Genomic DNA, 20,068 nt, shown 5'->3' with positions numbered 1-20,068 from the left:
TCATTGATTAAATCATGAAGACCTTTGCCACACTCTGGTTTGTAATTCATAAAAAGTTCATTTTGATCCTATCTCATTCAAATGAGTCAAGGGTGTATCTGAAGACTTCCCCCAGTGCAAATTGTGTGTGTCTAGAACACTCAGCTCTGCCGGAACCTGTGGAGACTCAACAGTACAGCCACTATATCAACCTAATGGTCTCTAAGACATAGTCCTGAAGACCTTGTAGTAGCCAGGTCTCAACTTAGGCTTCCTACAAGGCAAATTCGGAAAAGGCCTTAGAGCAGTGTTTCCCAACTAGTGTGCCTCCAGCTGTTGCAAAACTACAACTCCCAGCATGCCTGGACAGCCTTTGGCTGTGCGGGCATGCTGGGAGTTGTAGTTTTGCAACAGCTGGAGGCACACTGGTTGGGAAACACTGCCTTAGAGTATCAACCTAAGAAGTCTAAATGTTGTCTATTCGGCAAGTTTATCCTTGTCACAATAGTCCTTGATGAAAAGGTTCCTGAAAGGTTTGCTCAGATCTAGCCTTCCATAGTCAGAATCTGTGTCAAAATAGGACTTGACTTTAGCCCTAAAAGTTTTAAGATCATCTCCCTTTCAACCTCTGGAGGAGGGCCCACATAAATACCTAACCTAAAGAGGTTATTTCCATCTGGCCATGACATCTGCCATAAGAACAGGGAGATCCTAGTCTTGTCATCAGTGGATCTGTACTTCAGATTCCTTCTTACTCCAAAGGATTGTTCTTTGGTAACTATAATGAGGTCTCCTCCTGCCAGTGTCTGTTATGAGCTTTACTGTAATGTTGAATATCATCTCCATTCCCTAGATCTTTCCAGATGTCCTGAGATCTATTTAGCCTGGAGTAAAGAGATCAGGAAGGTTGAGAATTTATTACTTTAGTTCCGGAAGGAACAAAAAGCTCTCGCATGCGCCATAGCTGCCAGGTGCCGGCTGTTTTTATACAGCAAACACCAGCAGCTAATGAACTGAAGCTGCCGCATGTTAGCTCCTATGATGCCCTTGCATGTAGCAGAGCTTCATAGGAATACATTGTAACTCTCACACACTCCAATGTTGGTGTATGAGAGAATCAATCTGATGATTGCCTTTTTATAGATCCCTATGGGGACGATAAAATAATGTAAAAAAAAAAAAAGTTTAAAAATGAAAATTAAAAAATCACCTCCTTTCTCCAAAATGTAAATTAAAAAAAAATTAAAAATGGAAACTATAAAAAAAATACACATTATGGGTATCGCCGCGTGCGAACACACATGCTTTTAAGCTAAAATATTTTTCAGATATGACAAAAGCGCTCATACAGCTATGTAAATGTAAAAATAAAAAAGTCCTGGAAAGGCAGGGAGTAAAAAACTAAAATGCAAAAAACCCTCCAGGGTTGAAAGGGTTAACTGTAAGGTTTAATATATAAGTCATGAACAGAATATATGTCTTCCTAAACAGGATTTATCAGATGTTTTATAGAAGCCGTTATGTGACATCTATTAAGCTTTTATATCCAAATATACAACCTGGAAAAAAAACAATGTCTATGACCCAGTGATATATTGTTTCGTTATATTGTGGCCATATGGCTTTTCTCTTGTGTGACTTCACTAATGACCCTGATTATGGCTTTAGAAGCAAAAACATTTTTCTCATTCTGAATGCAGCTTCTCTCATGTGTGATTTATTTCATGTTTAACAAGATCTGATTTCTGTTTAAAACATTTCCCACATTCTGAACATGTATATGCTTTCTCTCCTGTGTGACTTCTCTCATGTATAACAAGATTTGATTTCTGTGTGAAACATTTCCCACATTCTGAACATGAATACGGCTTCTCTCCTGTGTGACTTCTCTCATGTATAACAAGATTTGATTTCTGTGTAAAACATTTCCCACATTCTGAACATGAATATGGCTTCTCTCCTGTGTGACTTCTCTCATGTATAACAAGATTGGATTTCTCTGTAAAACATTTCCCACATTCTGAACATGTATATGCTTTCTCTCCTGCGTGACGTCTCTCATGTATAACAAGATTTGATTTCTGTGTGAAACATTTCCCACATTCTGAACATGAATACGGCTTCTCTCCTGTGTGACTTCTCTCATGTATAACAAGTAATGATTTCCGTGTAAAATATTTCCCACATTCTGAACATGAATATGGCTTCTCTCCTATGTGGCGTCTTTCATGTCTAACAAGATCTAATTTCTGTTTAAAAGATTTCCCACATTCTGAACATGTATATGCTTTCTCTCCTGTGTGACATCTCTCATGTATAACAAGATTTGATTTCTGTGTGAAACATTTCCCACATTCTGAACATGAATACGGCTTTTCTCCTGTGTGACTTCTCTCATGTATAACAAGATATGATTTCTGTGTAAAATATTTTCCACATTCTGAACATGAATATGGCTTCTCTCCTGTGTGGCGTCTTTCATGTCTAACAAGATATGATTTCTGTTTAAAAGATTTCCCACATTCTGAACATGTATATGCTTTCTCTCCTGTGTGACGTCTCTCATGTATAACAAGATTTGATTTCTGTGTGAAACATTTCCCACATTCTGAACATGAATACGGCTTTTCCCCAGTGTGAATTCTCTCATGTAAAACATGATGTGATTTTCGTCTAAAACATTTCCCACATTCTGAACATGAATACATTTTCTCTCCTTTGTGATGTCTTTGGTGAGTGGAAAGTCCTGAGCTGTTTGTGGATTCTTTACCACAATGACTTGTACTTGCGGTAACAATCTGTGATCGGTCAGGAGAAGGTTCCTCATAATTAGGAGGATTATATGACAGATCTGTACTGTGAAGTCCTGGATATACATTAAGGGTAATGAGGTTTTCTCCTGAAGAGCGCTGCAGGATATCTTCTTCTAGTGGTAACATGACATTTTCACATTTCTTACTGAGATTTTCTGTTAAGATAAAAATAAAAAAAGTTTTTTTTCTGCAAACTACAGAGAAGACAAACTTATAACATTCCAATTCCGCTGGAAGTTGATCCAGCAGGAAGGAGAAGTGTTCATTCATTTGGAATCCATTCCTGACTTTGGCCCCAAAAACTGCACTTGTGATCCCAGCCTTACAAAGCTTCTATAACGTCCTGACAAAGTCCAGGATTCTGGTTTACACCAGGTCATGACTTTTATTACATACAGTAAATAATGACTTAACAGAACAAAAATGTTTGTAAAGCCTGACCATGTGTGGAAACAATGGAGCATTGTAAGCCCCGCCCCTGCAGAACCTGCCTGTTGTTTCTATATGTGGAACCTTAAAATCCCCCCTTTTTGGACAGATTATAAGAGCAGCACAGATCAGTCACTGGTTACCAGCAAGTTCACACAGAGCAGATCAGCTGCAGACATTTCTGTGACTGTCCCGCTGCCCTGAATGTGGCTTGTAATAATCCATGCACCTGCTGCAGAAACAACCCAATACATGGAAATGTCTACAATAAATGTGCCCTGTGTGAACACGCTCTAATGCAGCTGGAACATTCTGGGACATGCAGTTACTGCTAGAAGTCACACGTTCAGTCTGAAGGGGATGAGCAGATAATCGCTGAAGTGATGGACAACATGGTCACATTTAGCAATTTAAAGCCGATGCCGGACAAGAATTTTACTACAAATTTTCTCACATTTTATTGAGACACCAATGACTTGGGCTACTTTCACACTGGCGTTTCGACTTTCCGTTTGTGAGATCCGTCATGGTCTCTCAGCAGCGGTCAAAAACGGATCGGTTTTGACCTAATGTATTCTGAATGGAAAAGGATCCGCTATAAGAGGCTGGTGCTCCTCCATTACATGTCACTGCAGACACGTGTATACACTGCACATGACGGATCTTACCCTGTGATATAAGAGGCTGGTGCTCCTCCATTACATGTCACTGCACACACGTGTACACACTGCACATGACGGCTCTTACCTTGTGATATAAGAGGCTGGTGCTCCTCCATTACATGTCACTGCACACACGTGTATACACTGCACATGGCGGCTCTTACCTTGTGATATAAGAGGCTGGTGCTCCTCCATTACATGTCACTACACACACGTGTATACACTGCACATGACGGGTCTTACCTTGTGATATAAGAGGCTGGTGCTCCTCCATTACATGTCACTGCACACACGTGTACACACTGCACATGACGGCTCTTACCTTGTGATATAAGAGGCTGGTGCTCCTCCATTACATGTCAATGCACACACGTGTATACACTGCACATGACGGCTCTTACCCTGTAATATAAGAGGCTGGTGCTCCTCCATTACATGTCACTGCACACACGTGTACACACTGCACATGACGGCTCTTACCTTGTGATATAAGAGGCTGGTGCTCCTCCATTACATGTCACTGCACACACGTGTATACACTGCACATGGCGGCTCTTACCTTGTGATATAAGAGGCTGGTGCTCCTCCATTACATGTCACTACACACACGTGTATACACTGCACATGACGGGTCTTACCTTGTGATATAAGAGGCTGGTGCTCCTCCATTACATGTCACTGCACACACGTGTATACACTGCACATGACAGGTCTTACCTTGTGATATAAGAGGCTGGTGCTCCTCCATTACATGTCACTGCACACACGTGTATACACTGCACATGATGGCTCTTACCTTGTGATATAAGAGGCTGGTGCTCCTCCATTACATGTCACTGCACACACATGTATACACTGCACATGACGGCTCTTACCCTGTGATATAAGAGGCTGGTGCTCCTCCATTACATGTCACTGCACACACGTGTATACACTGCACATGACGGCTCTTACCCTGTGATATAAGAGGCTGGTGCTCCTCCATTACATGTCACTGCACACACGTGTATACACTGCACATGACGGCTCTTACCTTGTGATATATGAGGTTGGGGGTCCTCCATTACATGTCACTGCACACACGTGTACACACTGCACATGACGGCTCTGACCCTGTGATATAAGAGGCTGGTGCTCCTCCATTACACGTCACTGCACACACGTGTACACACTGCACATGACAGGTCTTACCTTGTGATATAAGAGGCTGGTGCTCCTCCATTACATGTCACTGCACACACATGTATACACTGCACATGACGGCTCTTACCCTGTGATATAAGAGGCTGGTGCTCCTCCATTACATGTCACTGCACACACGTGTATACACTGCACATGACGGCTCTTACCCTGTGATATATGAGGTTGGGGGTCCTCCATTACATGTCACTGCACACACGTGTACACACTGCACATGACGGCTCTGACCCTGTGATATAAGAGGCTGGTGCTCCTCCATTACATGTCATTGCACACACGTGTATACACTGCACATGAAGGGTCTTACCTTGTGATATAAGAGGCTGGTGCTCCTCCATTACATGTCACTGCACACACGTGTATACACTGCACATGACGGCTCTTACCTTGTGATATAAGAGGCTGGTGCTCCTCCATTACATGTCACTGAACACATGTGTATACACTGCACATGACGGCTCTTACCTTGTGATATAAGATTGTTGCTCCTCCATTACATGTCACTGCACACACGTGTATACACTGCACATGACGGCTCTTACCTTGTGATATAAGAGATTGTTGCTCCTCCATTACATGTCACTGCACACACGTGTATACACTGCACATGACGGGTCTTACCCTGTGACATAAGAGGCTGGTGCTCCTCCATTACATGTCACTGCACACATGTGTATACACTGCACATGACGGCTCTTACCTTGTGATATAAGAGGCTGGTGCTCCTCCATTACATGTCACTGCACACACGTGTATACACTGCCCATGACGGCTCTTACCTTGTGATATAAGAGGCTGGTGCTCCTCCATTACATGTCACTGCACACACGTGTATACACTGCACATGACGGCTCTTACCTTGTGATATAAGAGGCTGGTGCTCCTCCATTACATGTCACTGCACACACGTGTATACACTGCACATGATGGCTCTTACCTTGTGATATAAGAGGCTGGTGCTCCTCCATCATGGCCTCCTTGTACAGGTCCTTGTGTCCTTCTATATACTCCCACTCCTCCATGGAGAAATAGACAGTGACATCCTGACACCTTATAGGAACCTGACAACACAATGACACCGTCATCACCCAGACCCCTCCAGTGCTGTTACTGGAGAATTTCCCAGCATTCCCAGCAGTGTCACCTCTCCAGTCAGCAGCTCCATCATCTTGTGGGTGAGATCTAGGATCTTCTGCTCATGTATCAGGGGGTGAGGGGGAGGCTCTGTGATGGGGGGAGGGGTCCTGCTCCGCCCTCCTGACTCCTGGAGATGGATGATGGGAGTCACACAGTCCCCCGATGTCTTCTTCACTATTGTGTACTCCTGTGGATGGAGAGAGACACTTAGGGAATAAACCCTTCAGGGGCCATGTGCTCTCCTCCGGCCCTCTCCTCCTGGTACAATGTGCCTACTTACCTTCTCATGGCTCCTACAACATGACTATTGGTCACATGACACATCACTCACCATTTTGGGGGCTGATCTTCAGGTTCTCCGTCACTTGGAAGGTCTGGAGGCCGTTCTCCAGGACCCTGGACTCTTCCTATCACTTCCTATGATGGATTCTCCTTCCCGATGTCTGACTTGTTACAGAATACAATAAAGAGGAGAGAAATCTAGAAAAGTTTACCTCTCCGCTCAGCAGGGAGATGATCTCCAAGGTGAGGTCCAATATTCTTCTGCTGATCTCCTTCCTGTCCATCCTTGGTGGTCATTCAGCAGAAGAGGAGAGAACTGGAGGAGCTGGAGGCTTCTAGTACTGCAGGTGCCTTTATGAGAAGAGGAGAGGAAATCATCCAGGGGACAAGACCAGATGTCACCTCCAGAACTGCACTTCCTGAGCCTGATTCCAGGGGCCCCGCTTCTCAGAGCCCCCACCACATGGATTCCAGGGGCCCCAACATGGAGATCTCTGGTGGCTCCACAGGAGATAAATGTCTGATAGATGCAGGTCCCACCTCTGGGCTGTGCTCAGCTGTGTCCAGAGCTCCTAGAGAAGAGACTGGAGAGAGCTGAGCTCAGGCCGGGCCCCGCTCCATTCATTCTCCTCCTGGATGCAGGGGCCCCTCACCAGGACAGTCAGGGGCCAGAGAATGATGACAACCACCACTATCCCCACTACTCCTCCCCCATCATACTAAGCTGAGGAGCGGAGAAGGATTCCCTGTGTGTAATGGAGGAGAATCTCCAGAGGTGACATGTCTGAGCTCTCCACCACACTGTCTCCTCACAGCTCATCTTACCTGCAGGCTGGAGGAATGGCTGATACCAGAGAGAACAAGAGCCCTGACTACCGACCAGGACCTGCCCACTATCTGCTGCACTGCCAGAGCTGAAGGACCTGGGGTGACGTCGCCGTCATGTGATCAGTGCAGGGGGCGGGGCTCAGCAGTGGAAAGAAGAAGAGGTGGTGAAGGACCTGGGGTGACGTCACCGTCATGTGATCAGTGCAGGGGGCGGGGCTCAGCAATAGGGAGAAGAGGTGGTGAAGGACCTTTGATGATGTCACCATCATGTGATCAGTGCAGGGGGCGGGCCTCAGCAGAGGAGAAGAGGTGGTGAAGGACCTGTAATGACATCACTGTCATGTGATCAGTGCAGTGGGCAGGGCTCAGCAGAGGAGAAGAGGTGGTGAAGGTCCTGCGATGATGTCACCGTCATGTGTCAGCCTCAGGGAACTTTCTAGAGATGGGAAGTTCCAGTCTTTTAAAGGGATTCTGTCACCTCCCCTCAGCCAAAAAACGATTTAAAAGCAGCCATGCAGCACAGCTTACCTGGATTAGGCTGTGCTCTTTTATCTTGAAATCCGTCCAGCAGTTACTGCAAAAAACGACTTTGATCGATATGTAAATGTGTCCTGAAGGTGCCCAGAGGGGCGTTTTGTTCCCCTTAGTGAGCCCAGTCCCGCCCCTCTTTCAGTGCCCAGCCCGCCTTCCTTGTACTTCCTAACCGCCGCCCCCAGCCTGCCACAGCCTCTCCTGCCTCTCCTGCCTCTCGCCGAACGAAGTCTCGCACAGGCGCAGTACCCACTGAGGGCTGCGCCTGTGCGATCATCAGGAGACTGAGGGCGGCAGCTTCATCTTCGTCACTGGGCATGCGCCGAGCCCAGTGACGTCCGATGCTCGCTCTTCCCTCAGTCAGCCTGGTAGGAAGCGCAGAGGATTGCCGATCGGCTGCTGCACCCTGCGCTTTCTCCAGTCTGCCTGCCACAGTGAAGACGGCCAGCGATTTCTTTCCCCACCCTCCCTTCAGGAAAGAAATAAGTATTTGTTGGGGCGAATTAGGTATTATTATATTAAGTAAAGGCAGGCAGACTGGAGAAAGCGCAGGGTGCAGCAGCCGATCGGCAATCCTCTGCGCTTCCTACCAGGCTGACTGAGGGAAAGAGCTAACATCGGACGTCACTGGGCTCGGCGCATGCCCAGTGACGAAGATGAAGCTGCCGCCCTCAGTCTCCTGATGATCGCACAGGCGCAGCCCTCAGTGGGTACTGCGCCTGTGCGAGACTTCGTTCGGCGAGAGGCAGGAGAGGGTGTGGCAGGCTGGGGGCGGCGGTTAGACAGTACAAGGAAGGCGGGCTGGGCACTGAAAGAGGGGCGGTACTGGGCTCACTAAGGGGAACAAAACGCCCCTCTGGGCACCTTCAGGACACATTTACATATCGATCAAAGTCGTTTTTTGCAGTAACTGCTGGACGGATTTCAAGATAAAAGAGCACAGCCTAATCCAGGTAAGCTGTGCTGCATGGCTGCTTTTAAATCGTTTTTTGGCTTAGGGGAGGTGACAGAATCCCTTTAAATGAATTCGTCCATTTCAATCGGTTCATTTAAAAGAACTGATTCATGAATTGAATCTTTGATTCACCTGCAGAGTCGGCTGATAAGAAAGTGATGCGAAGCTCAGGAGCTGTCTGATCCTTCACAGCTCGTCAGAATGCGGTGCGCATGCGCAGTCACCCGAAGTGATAATGCCGGCTGATCAGCTACACAGGTAATTGAACATAATACTGTTATTCTAGCGCATCCGTTTTATCCCCGTGCATCAGGATGTCTTCAGATTGCTGCCGTATTTTCTTCGGCCACAATTCCGAAACGTTGCTGCACTTGACGGATCCATTAAAATATATTAATGCCGAGTCCAGTTCCAAGTGTTCCGGAAATTGCTGCATTGACGGATCCAGTTTTCCGGTCTGCGCATGCGCAGACCTTCAAATCTATTTAAAAAAAAATACTGGATTTGTTTTTTCGGATGATACCAGAGAGACGGATCCGGTATTTCAATGCATTTGTCAGACGGATCCGGAAATAAAAGATATCCGTTTGCATACGGATTTCCAGATCCTGCCGGATTCTGACACTAGTGTGAAAGTAGCCGTAGGCCTCCTGCACACGACCGTATGGCTTTTTTTATGTTTTGCGGTCTGTTTTTCACGGATCCGTTGTTCCGTTTTTTGTTTCCATTGCATTTCCGTTCCATTTTTCCATATGGCAAATACAGTATAAAGTAATTACATAGAAAAAATTGGACTGGGCATAACATTTTTAATAGATGGTTCTGCAAAAACAGAACGGATACAGAAGACATACGGATGCATTCCGTATGTGTTCCGTTCTTTTTGTGGACCCATTGACTTGAATGGAGCCACGGACTGTGATTTACGAACAATTATAGGACACGTTCTATCTTTTAACGGAGCGGAAATATGGAAACGAAATGCATATGGAGCACATTCCGTTTTTTTTGCGGAACCATTGAAATGAATGGTTCCGTATATGGACCGTATACAGAACGCAAAAAACAGCCCGTACAAGAGGCGTTATGTGGAGAAAAAAGTTTATAGATGATATCTTTTTTTTCTCTGTCTATAGAGCAAAGGAATTGCTGGGAGTTGTGGTTCTTTTCTTTTATATCGGTTCCCTGTAATGTCCTATGGTATAAAAACAGCATGGACCTGCTGGGAGTTGTAGTTTTTTTCCCTCTTTGATATTCTATAATCACATTCTGGACATGCTGGGAGTTGTAGTTCTCTCCCCTTGCCAGTGGCGCTGTCCTTTTCCCTTTATAAGATGCAGTGCCGCAGCGTTATGGCAGCGCTCACTAGTCTGCAGGAGGCGGGAGTGAAGCCCTGTGAGCGCTGTGCTTGCCCCTCCTCCTGCTCGCTCCTCTCGGGGCCCGCACTGCTGGAACCCTGCAGTGTCAGGACGTACAGAGCGCACTGTGACCGGACGCTGCAGTCAGGTGACTGTGCAGAGCGGGGCCCGAGAAGAGACCGCCGGACCGGGAGAGTGGCGGCGGAGCAGGAGAGGTAAGTACATTTACTCTAAAGTCTGATCTGACAGTGGCCGTCCTAATGATCTAACGAGTCTGACTGACGAGTCAACGAGGAAGGTTACATGTATTTCTACCGCACTTTCACTGCCCGTGGACGGCTAGAGCTGCCCCTGTGTAATAACCGGGTCAACTTGATGAATAAAGTAAAGAATTATGAAAAATGTAAGTTTCAATCACAGAATAAGGGCCTCATTCACACGACCGTATGTGTTCTACGGATCCATTGTAACAATGCCTATCCCTGTCTGCAAAACGGACAAGAATAGGACGAGCTCTATATGTTTTTGCAGGGCTACGGAACAGACGTACGGATGCGGAATGAACAGACACACGGATGCGGAATGAACAGACACACGGATGCGGAATGAACAGACACACGGATGCGGAATGGACAGACACACGGATGCGGGATGAACGGACGTACGGATGCGGAATGAACAGACGTACGGATGCAGAATGAACAGACGTACGGATGCGGAATGAACAGACGTACGGATGCGGAATGAACAGACACACGGATGCGGAATGAACAGACACACGGATGCGGGATGAACGGACACACGGATGCGGAATGAACAGACGTACGGATGCGGAATGAACAGACGTACGGATGCGGAATGAACAGACACACGGATGCGGAATGAACAGACGTACGGATGCGGAATGAACAGACACACGGATGAGGAATGAACAGACGTACGGATGCGGAATGAACAGACGTACGGATGCGGAATGAACAGACGTACGGATGCGGAATGAACAGACGTACGGATGCGGAATGAACAGACGTACGGATGCGGAATGAACAGACGTACGGATGCGGAATGAACAGACGTACGGATGCGGAATGAACAGACGTACGGATGCGGAATGAACAGACGTACGGATGCGGAATGAACAGACGTACGGATGCGGAATGAACAGACGTACGGATGCGGAATGAACAGACGTACGGATGCGGAATGAACAGACGTACGGATGCGGAATGAACAGACGTACGGATGCGGAATGAACAGACGTACGGATGCGGAATGAACAGACGTACGGATGCGGAATGAACAGACGTACGGATGCGGAATGAACAGACGTACGGATGCGGAATGAACAGACGTACGGATGCGGAATGAACAGACGTACGGATGCGGAATGAACAGCCGTACGGATGCGGAATGAACAGACGTACGGGTGCGGAATGAACAGACGTACGGGTGCGGAATGAACAGACGTACGGATGCGGAATGAACGGACACACGGATGCGGGATGAACGGACACACGGATGCGGAATGTACAGACACACGGATGAGGAATGAACAGACGTACGGATGCGGAATGAACAGACACACGGATGCGGAATGAACAGACGTACGGATGCGGAATGAACAGACACACGGATGCGGAATGAACAGACGTACGGATGCGGAATGAACAGACGTACGGATGCGGAATGAACAGACACACGGATGAGGAATGAACAGACGTACGGATGCGGAATGAACAGACACACGGATGCGGAATGAACAGACGTACGGATGCGGAATGAACAGACGTACGGATGCGGAATGAACGGACACACGGATGCGGAATGAACAGACGTACGGATGCGGAATGAACAGACACACGGATGAGGAATGAACAGACGTACGGATGCGGAATGAACAGACGTACGGATGCGGAATGAACAGACGTACGGATGCGGAATGAACAGACGTACGGATGCGGAATGAACAGACGTACGGATGCGGAATGAACAGACGTACGGATGCGGAATGAACAGACGTACGGATGCGGAATGAACAGACGTACGGATGCGGAATGAACAGACGTACGGATGCGGAATGAACAGACGTACGGATGCGGAATGAACAGACGTACGGATGCGGAATGAACAGACGTACGGATGCGGAATGAACAGACGTACGGATGCGGAATGAACAGCCGTACGGATGCGGAATGAACAGCCGTACGGATGCGGAATGAACAGCCGTACGGATGCGGAATGAACAGACGTACGGGTGCGGAGTGAACAGACGTACGGATGCGGAATGAACAGACGTACGGATGCGGAATGAACAGACGTACGGATGCGGAATGAACAGACATAGACTCTTCTCCAGCTGGCACCTTCCACAATGGTAACCGACGCACCGAGGAGCCGGTTCAGGAGATTAAAGAGAAATCGCACAGATAACTCTGAATTCGAGGAAGAAGTCGCACAAATAAAACAAAAATTCTTAGAAAAGATGTTTCCCGATCGACCAATAGAGAGATCAATGGAGGAGGTAAAAGAATGGACAGAGAAGACTTCTTCAAAGACAAAGATAAAATGACACAACACAGTGAGGAACCAGACGGATTCTCCCACACGATGCGCAGCACAAACCATTGCAAACATCAACAACATTCTTTATTCTGTTCTCTTAAAATCCCCTAGAACCGGGGACTGATTAAAGTTCCTCAGGAATAGACCGGTGGGAGTTTGTATCTCTCTACATTGTGGTGGCCTCCTTTATTCAGATATCCCCGTGGGGTGCCTGATTGTTTCTCAGGTCGCTCGCCCTTACTCATTTACTCTATCTGTAACTATCTAGATAGATCCTTCCACTCTGGGATCCCGGCCTCTATAGCCTGAACTAAAATCTTTGCCTGCATCCCGACATGTTCCGACGTTTAATCCGGCGTCTTCAGGGGATGGCGTGCAGGTTTGACACGAGGGGATCTTGATTCCTGCAGCTGCTATGAGACATAATCATTTCTGACAACACCTTTGATTTCTTTTACAGACTGGAAATGCTTCTCCCTCTTGGTGGTGCGGTTCATTGCTTCAGTTTCTGGACTCTGGCCTAGCTGGTTATTGGATCTCGGTTGAGACTTGCATTAGGGTTGCTATAGGAGGTGCATAAATCACTGCGAAAGGTGATCATTCTATGGAAATGTATTGCTCGGATCTTAGGAGGTGTGCTACGGATACTGAGTCGAACGATCTTGCTCTCCGTAGCCAGTTTTTTGTCAGGGGTTATCTGAGAGGCTGAAGGATGCTTTGGCCTTTCATGAAACCCTAGTGTCTCTGGAGGCTGCTATGTCTCTTGCTATACGCATTGATAGACGGCTGAGAGAGAGATCTGGGGGCCCTCACTCTCAGGATGTACTCTCTGGGTGAAGCTACTCCTATGTTTATGTCTGGGGACAAACCCATGCAATAAGGGGGGGCCACCCCTGGATCCACTGGTAATAGGAAGGGAGTGTGCAGACATTCAACAAAAAAAAAGGACATTCAATTTTCATCTGACCCTTGGTGGGGTGAGAGGAGAGTCAGAAAATGTGCATTTGTCTTTTACTGGTAGTACCCAATTTCTCCTGACTGCTGAGGTGGCGCTAGAGTCTAAAACTGTGGGGATTGAGGTATTTATTGACAGCGGGCCGGGGTGAACCTCATTGATGCTCAGTTCGTCCGTATGCACGGGTTGTCACCGAGTGCATTAGAAAAAAACATTCCCGTATTTGCTATTGATTCTGCACCTCTTGCTCAGAAATGTTTGTCTCAAGTGGTGCATGATATCAGATTAAGAGTGGGTGACTTTCATAAAGAACTTATTTCGTGTTTTATGTTGGAAGGTCTACCTTCACTGGTCGTTTTGGGTTTACTGTGGCTTAGCAAGCACAATCCAACTATCGATTGGCAAGCTAGGCAGATTCTGGATTGGGGTGATTATTGCATTGACAATTGTCTTAATACATCTTTTTCTGTTGTAACTACCAAGGCTGTACCCTCTTTTATATCTGAGTTTGCCAACGTGTTTTCTGAGAGTGGATGCCAGGATTTACCTCCTCATCGGGAGCATGATTACCCTATCAATCTTATTCCAGGAGCTAAGTTGCCTAAATCTAGGTTGTATAACATTTCTGAACATGAAAGACTGGCCATTTGAGAGTATATTGCCGAGAGTATGAGGAAAGGACACATAAGACATTCCAAGTCTCCAGTGGCAGCAGGGATCTTTTCTGTTAAAAAAAGGATGGAGGTCTTCGGCCATGTCTGGATTTCCGTGAACTTAATCGGATTACTATCCGTGATCCGTACCCTCTTCCTTTGATTCCTTTGGTGCCAAGGTGTTCTCCAAGTTGGACTTAAGGGGGGCATATAATCTGGTTAGGATCAAGGAAGGGGATGAATGGAAGACGGCCTTTAATACTCCTGAGGGGCACTTTGATAACCTGGTCAACTAATGTTGCGGTTTTCCAACATTTTGTCAATGACATCTTTCATCACCTGGTGGGGAGGTTTGTAGTCATGTATTTGAATGACATTCTAATTTATTCTCCAGACATGGAAACACATCAGGATCACGTGAGACAGGTGTTACAGATCCTAAAGGACAATAAATTGTACACAAAATTGTGCGTTTTTGCTATACATGAGGTGCAGTTTTTGTGCTACCTGCTGTCATCTTCATGTTTTCGAATGGATCCTGAGAAAGTCTGTGCTGTATTGGACTGGGATCAACCCAAAAATCTGAAGGCTCTTATGCGGTTTTTAGGGTTCACCAACTATTACCAAAAATTTATTCTGAATTATTTGACAATAGTAAAACCCTTAACGGACATGACTAAGAAAGGGACGGATGTCTCAGTGTGGTCTGATTCGGCGTTGCGGGCCTTTTCTGCAATTAAGAAATGCTTTTTTTCTACCCCTATATTTGTCACATGTAATGGGGAGGGGACAACACATGAAAACACACAGAAGAAAATAAACCAGAGTCTAGGCCTCAAAGCTAAGGAAGAGGGATGGTGACCTCTTAGAAAAATCCCTAGACCTAAGTATACCCTGAAGGTGGAAAAACTCATACACCGGAACCTAGGCCCTGGAAAGCCTGGAAATCCCTAGGACCGGTGGCAGGGAATGAGACTACTGGTTCATTCCCAGGTGAAGGACCCAGCGTCTCCCTGAGGCCTAGAAACACAACACACAAGTGTCACAACAAAATGCACAACAAAAGCACTTATCTTTAAAGAGGCAATGGAGAAGCCGCTTATCCACAGGAACAATACACCAGCTCAACAAACACCAAGCAGGAAATATCAACTGCATGGTAGGCAGAGTGAGAGTGAACTAAAGAGAGCCTCAGTAATGACGACATGCAACACCTGACAAGGGGTGTGGTCATCACTAAACAACAGATAGCCTTACGTGCTGCCAATCTCCCTGATCTTCTCACCTCAGTCATGGGAGGGGCCATGACAATATTGGTGCAGCTGGATGTCTCACAACCTTTCATTGTGGAAGTGGACGTGTCCGAGGAAGCGGTAGGAGATGTTTTATCGCAGAGCCCGCCACCTGGTAAATGGCAACCATGTGCATTTTTCTCTAAAAACTCTTCCCCGCTGAGAGAAATTATGATGTGGGTAACAGAGTTACAGGCCATAAAATTGGCTTTTGAGGAATGGCGTCATTAGTTGGAGGGGGTGATTCATCCGATCACTGTGTTCACTGATCACAAAAATCTGGCCTGCCTGGAGACGGCTAAACGACTGAAACCAAGTCACATTGAAGGGGCAGGGAAGGGGGCGTGGTTACTGTGACTTGAAGCAAGTTGGTCGCTGCCTCCTTGACTTCAAGCATGTGTGGAGAAGCGCTCCGGGCAGGGGATAAAACAATGTTTTTAGTACTTTTGCTGCATCTGCCTTCAGGAACAAAGGCATCATCAGAAACACACTGCTGGCGACACGCAGGTATTGCTATCGGCTTGGGGTGGTTTTGGTAGGTGACAGGTTCCCTTTAAGTTGAAGGTACCATCTTGGAAGTTGGGTCCAAGGTTTATTGGTCCATATAAGATCACGGCCATTATTAATCCTGAAGCTTTTTGTCTTGAACTTCCTCAGGCCCTGAAAATTCATAATGTGTTCTTTGTTGAAGAGATATATTGAATTTTGGAGCCGTCTTCTTTGCCACCTGCTCCTGTCATGGTGGATGGTAGTTTGGAATTCCAGATTGCCAAGATAATTGACTCTCGAGTTCTCCGTAGATCTCTTCAGTATCTTGTCCACTGGAAGGGTTATGGACCAGAAGAGAGGATGTGGGTGTCGGCATCTGACGTGAATGCCAGTCATTTGGTGAAAGCTTTTCACAGGTCTCACCCGGATAAGGTCGGTCCTGGGTGCCTGGAGGTCACCCATAGAAGGGGGGGTACTTTCACGAATGTTCCCGTGACAAGTGCCAGGAGATCAGGAAGACTGGCAACACTTGGTCTGATCTGACAAGTTCCTTGTGGATCAATTTGTGCCTGTGTTGTTTTGGTAATGGTGTGCTTGTGTGGTTATTTTTCCTTTCTTATTCATTCCTGCTTCTCCCTCTTGGGGGTGCGGTTTATAGCTTCAGTTTCTGGACACTGGGCTAGCTGGTTGTTGGATCTCGGTTGAGCTCCTGGCGCTTCCTTTGCTCCATTTGAAATTAAGTGTCGTCTTCCCCTTTTGTATTATGTTTGTTGTATTTCCCTGTCTTTTGTATCTAGGCCTGAGGGAGACTCCTGTTCATCCTTCTGGTGGAGTAACAGGTCATCTCAAGTCCTGGCACTATTACCTACAGAGTGAGTAAGGGCCCTAGGTTCCGGTGTATGAACTTTCCTACCATCAAGGTCTGTTCATGCTGATAGATAGTCAGGACTTGCATTAGGGTTGCTATAGGAGGTGACCTGCTCCTTTGCCCTAGTTTCCAGCCCTAGTGTCTGTCCCCCCTTCACACCAACACCGTACCATGACAGGATTTGAGAAAATCAAGGCACATCAATAAATGAATAGCCAGACCATGGACTTGTTGAGGATCATGTGCTGCAGCTCAGGACCAGGTGTCTGTGCTGTAGAACGTGAATGGCTATTTCTGAGTGTCTGATATCTGGTACCTGTAGTCAGTCCCATTTCTGTGCTCTCCCTGTGTCTAGCTTTATGACTCTTCCATACACATACACACTTCGTTCAAATAAGAGTGCGTGTGTTCAGAACAGGGAGAGAAGAGAAAGCCTCTGCAAGATTATTCTGTCCCCTCGAGACACGTCTGCCCCCTCCAGACCCCTCTATACCATTTGTAACCCTCTATATGCTCCAGGCTCCTTTGTTCCCCTCCAGACTTCTCTGCCCTGTCGGGTATATAAAGCAAATGCTTTATATAAATATTTTAAAAAAATTAACGGATCAAAAGAAAAATTATTCAAACGATATTGACCCACGAGATGGACATAAACATCTCCAAAAGAGTTCAATCGAGAACCTGATTATTTTGTGCAAACAGTAAAACAGGGTACAAGCGTCTATGCAAAAATATAAATGGTTTATTATACAATCAAAAATTAATCAACGTAAATTTCAATAATATACAATGATATGCAGTACACAGAATTCACCACTACATGGTGCCAACAAAACACTACTCAACCAACACAAGAATATTATGCAATACGGCTTTAAAATTGTGAGAGATATACAATCAATGGATTATGCGGAAAACTCAATCAAGAAGATGACAGGTACAAGCCCTTGCTCCACCCAAAAATGATGACCAATCTCAGATATGGGGTAGTATTGCACAAAACTTATAAATTATTGGCTTGATATCAAACTAGGGAATACAAAGATTCCCAACAGAGAGTTTCTCCAATATTATCCCCTTTATTCAGTTATATGCATCGTAACTGAAATCAGAGAAAATACTGATGTAGCTACTAACGTTACACGTCCGCAAATGAGCGGCTATCTGACTAAGTATCAAGCCAATTAATTTAGATCAATACTACATAAAACAAAAATATACATTACCCAAGGGTCAAGTGATGTGCAGAGTCTTGGGGCAGCCAGCTCTTAAGAGTTTTTCCCGATAATCCAAATGATTCTCCAGAGATCTATAATCCAAATGTTTTTTTTTTCCTTTTTACTCCCAGTATCTCCCACGTTTTTGTCATCACCTCACTAGTGAAATGACTTCCGCGATCGGACTCGATGCGTTGGGGAAGACCGAACCTGGAAAACACGTGGTTAATTAGTAGAGACGCACAGCCCCCTCCAGACCTCTCTATCTCCTCCAGGCTCCTCTGTTCCTCTCCAAACTTCTCCGCCTCCTCCAGACCTTTCTATCTCCTCAAGGCTCCTCTGTTTCCCTCCAAGCTTCTCTGCCCCCAATAGACCCCTCTATACAATTCGGACCCTCTGTCTCCAGGCTCCTCTGTCTCCTCCAGACTTTTATGCCATTGCCTTATCTTCCTGACAACAAAATGATCAGTGTTACGAAGCAGATGTGGATCCACTGTGTTATTTGAACAGGTTTGGCTTGGGGCTAGTCCAAAGTGAGTTGGCTAATTGATCTCCTGATCTTCACCTTTTATCCGCTGTACTGGTATTTATACTCTGCTGCAGAGGAACCTTTAGGTTTGTGCATCATGGAGTAGGCTTTATTTTCGTTTTTACTCCCTGCCTACAAAGAGCTATAACTTTATTTTTCCATTCACATAGCCATATGAGGGCTTGTTTTTTTGTGGGAAAAGTTTTAGTTTCTAATTCTTTTCGCCTTATTCTCACCCCGAAAACTTTTTTATAGTCAAGTTTACAAAGATGTGTGGTGGCTCATTTTTTGCGGGACTATCTGTAGTTTTTGATAATACTTTTGGGGTGTGTATTACTTCTTGATGACTTTTTGTTCATTTTTTTCACCAATAATGTGATGAAATACAGCGAATTTTCGTTTACTCCATTCACCATATGCAATAACTTTTTTATATTTTAATAGTTTGGGCGTTTTTCGCACGTGGTAAAGCCTATGATGTTATTTTTAAAAATTGTTTATCTTTATTTTATGGAAAGGGTGCTTCCAGGTTCTAGCCCTCTCAGATGCCATGCACACATTTGACCATGGCATATGAGGGGTTAAATGTCCGCGATCGTCAATACCACTGATTGTGGACATTAGCTGCCATCTTTAAATACGGGGGAAAGTGACTGCTGAACAACAGAGGTCAATAGACACCAGTGGCTCAGGGTAAGAACGGAGATGAACAAAAGGAGAAGAAAAGAAATGAATCGCACATCCACTGCAAATGCTATGATCTCATCCCTGCATATCTGCAGGAGACCGCACTAAATAGCGCATGTGTACCACCCCCATGCTAAACGCTAAATGAGGCATTAGTGTACATTTTGATCAAAAGGCATAAGCCCACTCACCACGCCAAGGTCGCCTCAATGAGTGGGTCCTAACCTAAAATTGGCGCAGCGCTGCACGGCGACCACCAGCGCTGTGGCGCCATCCCGGCCGGCGGCGGGACCCAGTGGCCAAACAGCACCCCTGCTGTCTGACCATGCCAAACCTAGCTCTGGGCCCCACCAACCAGCCAGAAAAACAGCACAGTGGCCCCCATGCAGCACCGCACCATGTGAACAGTTGTCAAAGCTCACCTGCTCTGAAGCTCACAGGAACTCCAACTGAGAGCATGCTAGGCTAATTTAACCCCTACTACAGAATACTGGGCTAATTAAAATCACCTGGCTAGTGGAAGGAGTGCAGGTCCAGGGACAGAAACTCTATGTAATGAACAAAAGGAGAAGAAAAGAAATGAATCGCACATCCACTGCAAATGCTATGATCTCATCCCTGCATATCTGCATAAAAGGGAAA

General features: G+C 46.1%; 1 protein-coding gene across 1 annotated transcript in view; it reads right to left on the bottom strand.

Moving 5' to 3' along the window:
* The window catches only part of LOC122925022 (zinc finger protein OZF-like), a 338,508-nt gene that overhangs the window by 300,754 nt on the left and 17,686 nt on the right, over positions 1-20,068 (bottom strand). The window contains exon 3 of the mRNA XM_044276555.1: positions 1,713-2,725. Coding sequence (XP_044132490.1) covers positions 1,713-2,725 — 1,013 coding nt within the window. The remainder of the gene's footprint in view (positions 1-1,712; positions 2,726-20,068) is intronic.

This window comes from Bufo gargarizans, chromosome 1 (assembly GCF_014858855.1).
Source record: "Bufo gargarizans isolate SCDJY-AF-19 chromosome 1, ASM1485885v1, whole genome shotgun sequence".
Taxonomy (NCBI): domain Eukaryota; kingdom Metazoa; phylum Chordata; class Amphibia; order Anura; family Bufonidae; genus Bufo; species Bufo gargarizans.
The sequence above is the reverse complement of the archived record's forward strand: the minus strand, read 5'-3'. Positions and strand labels throughout refer to the sequence as shown.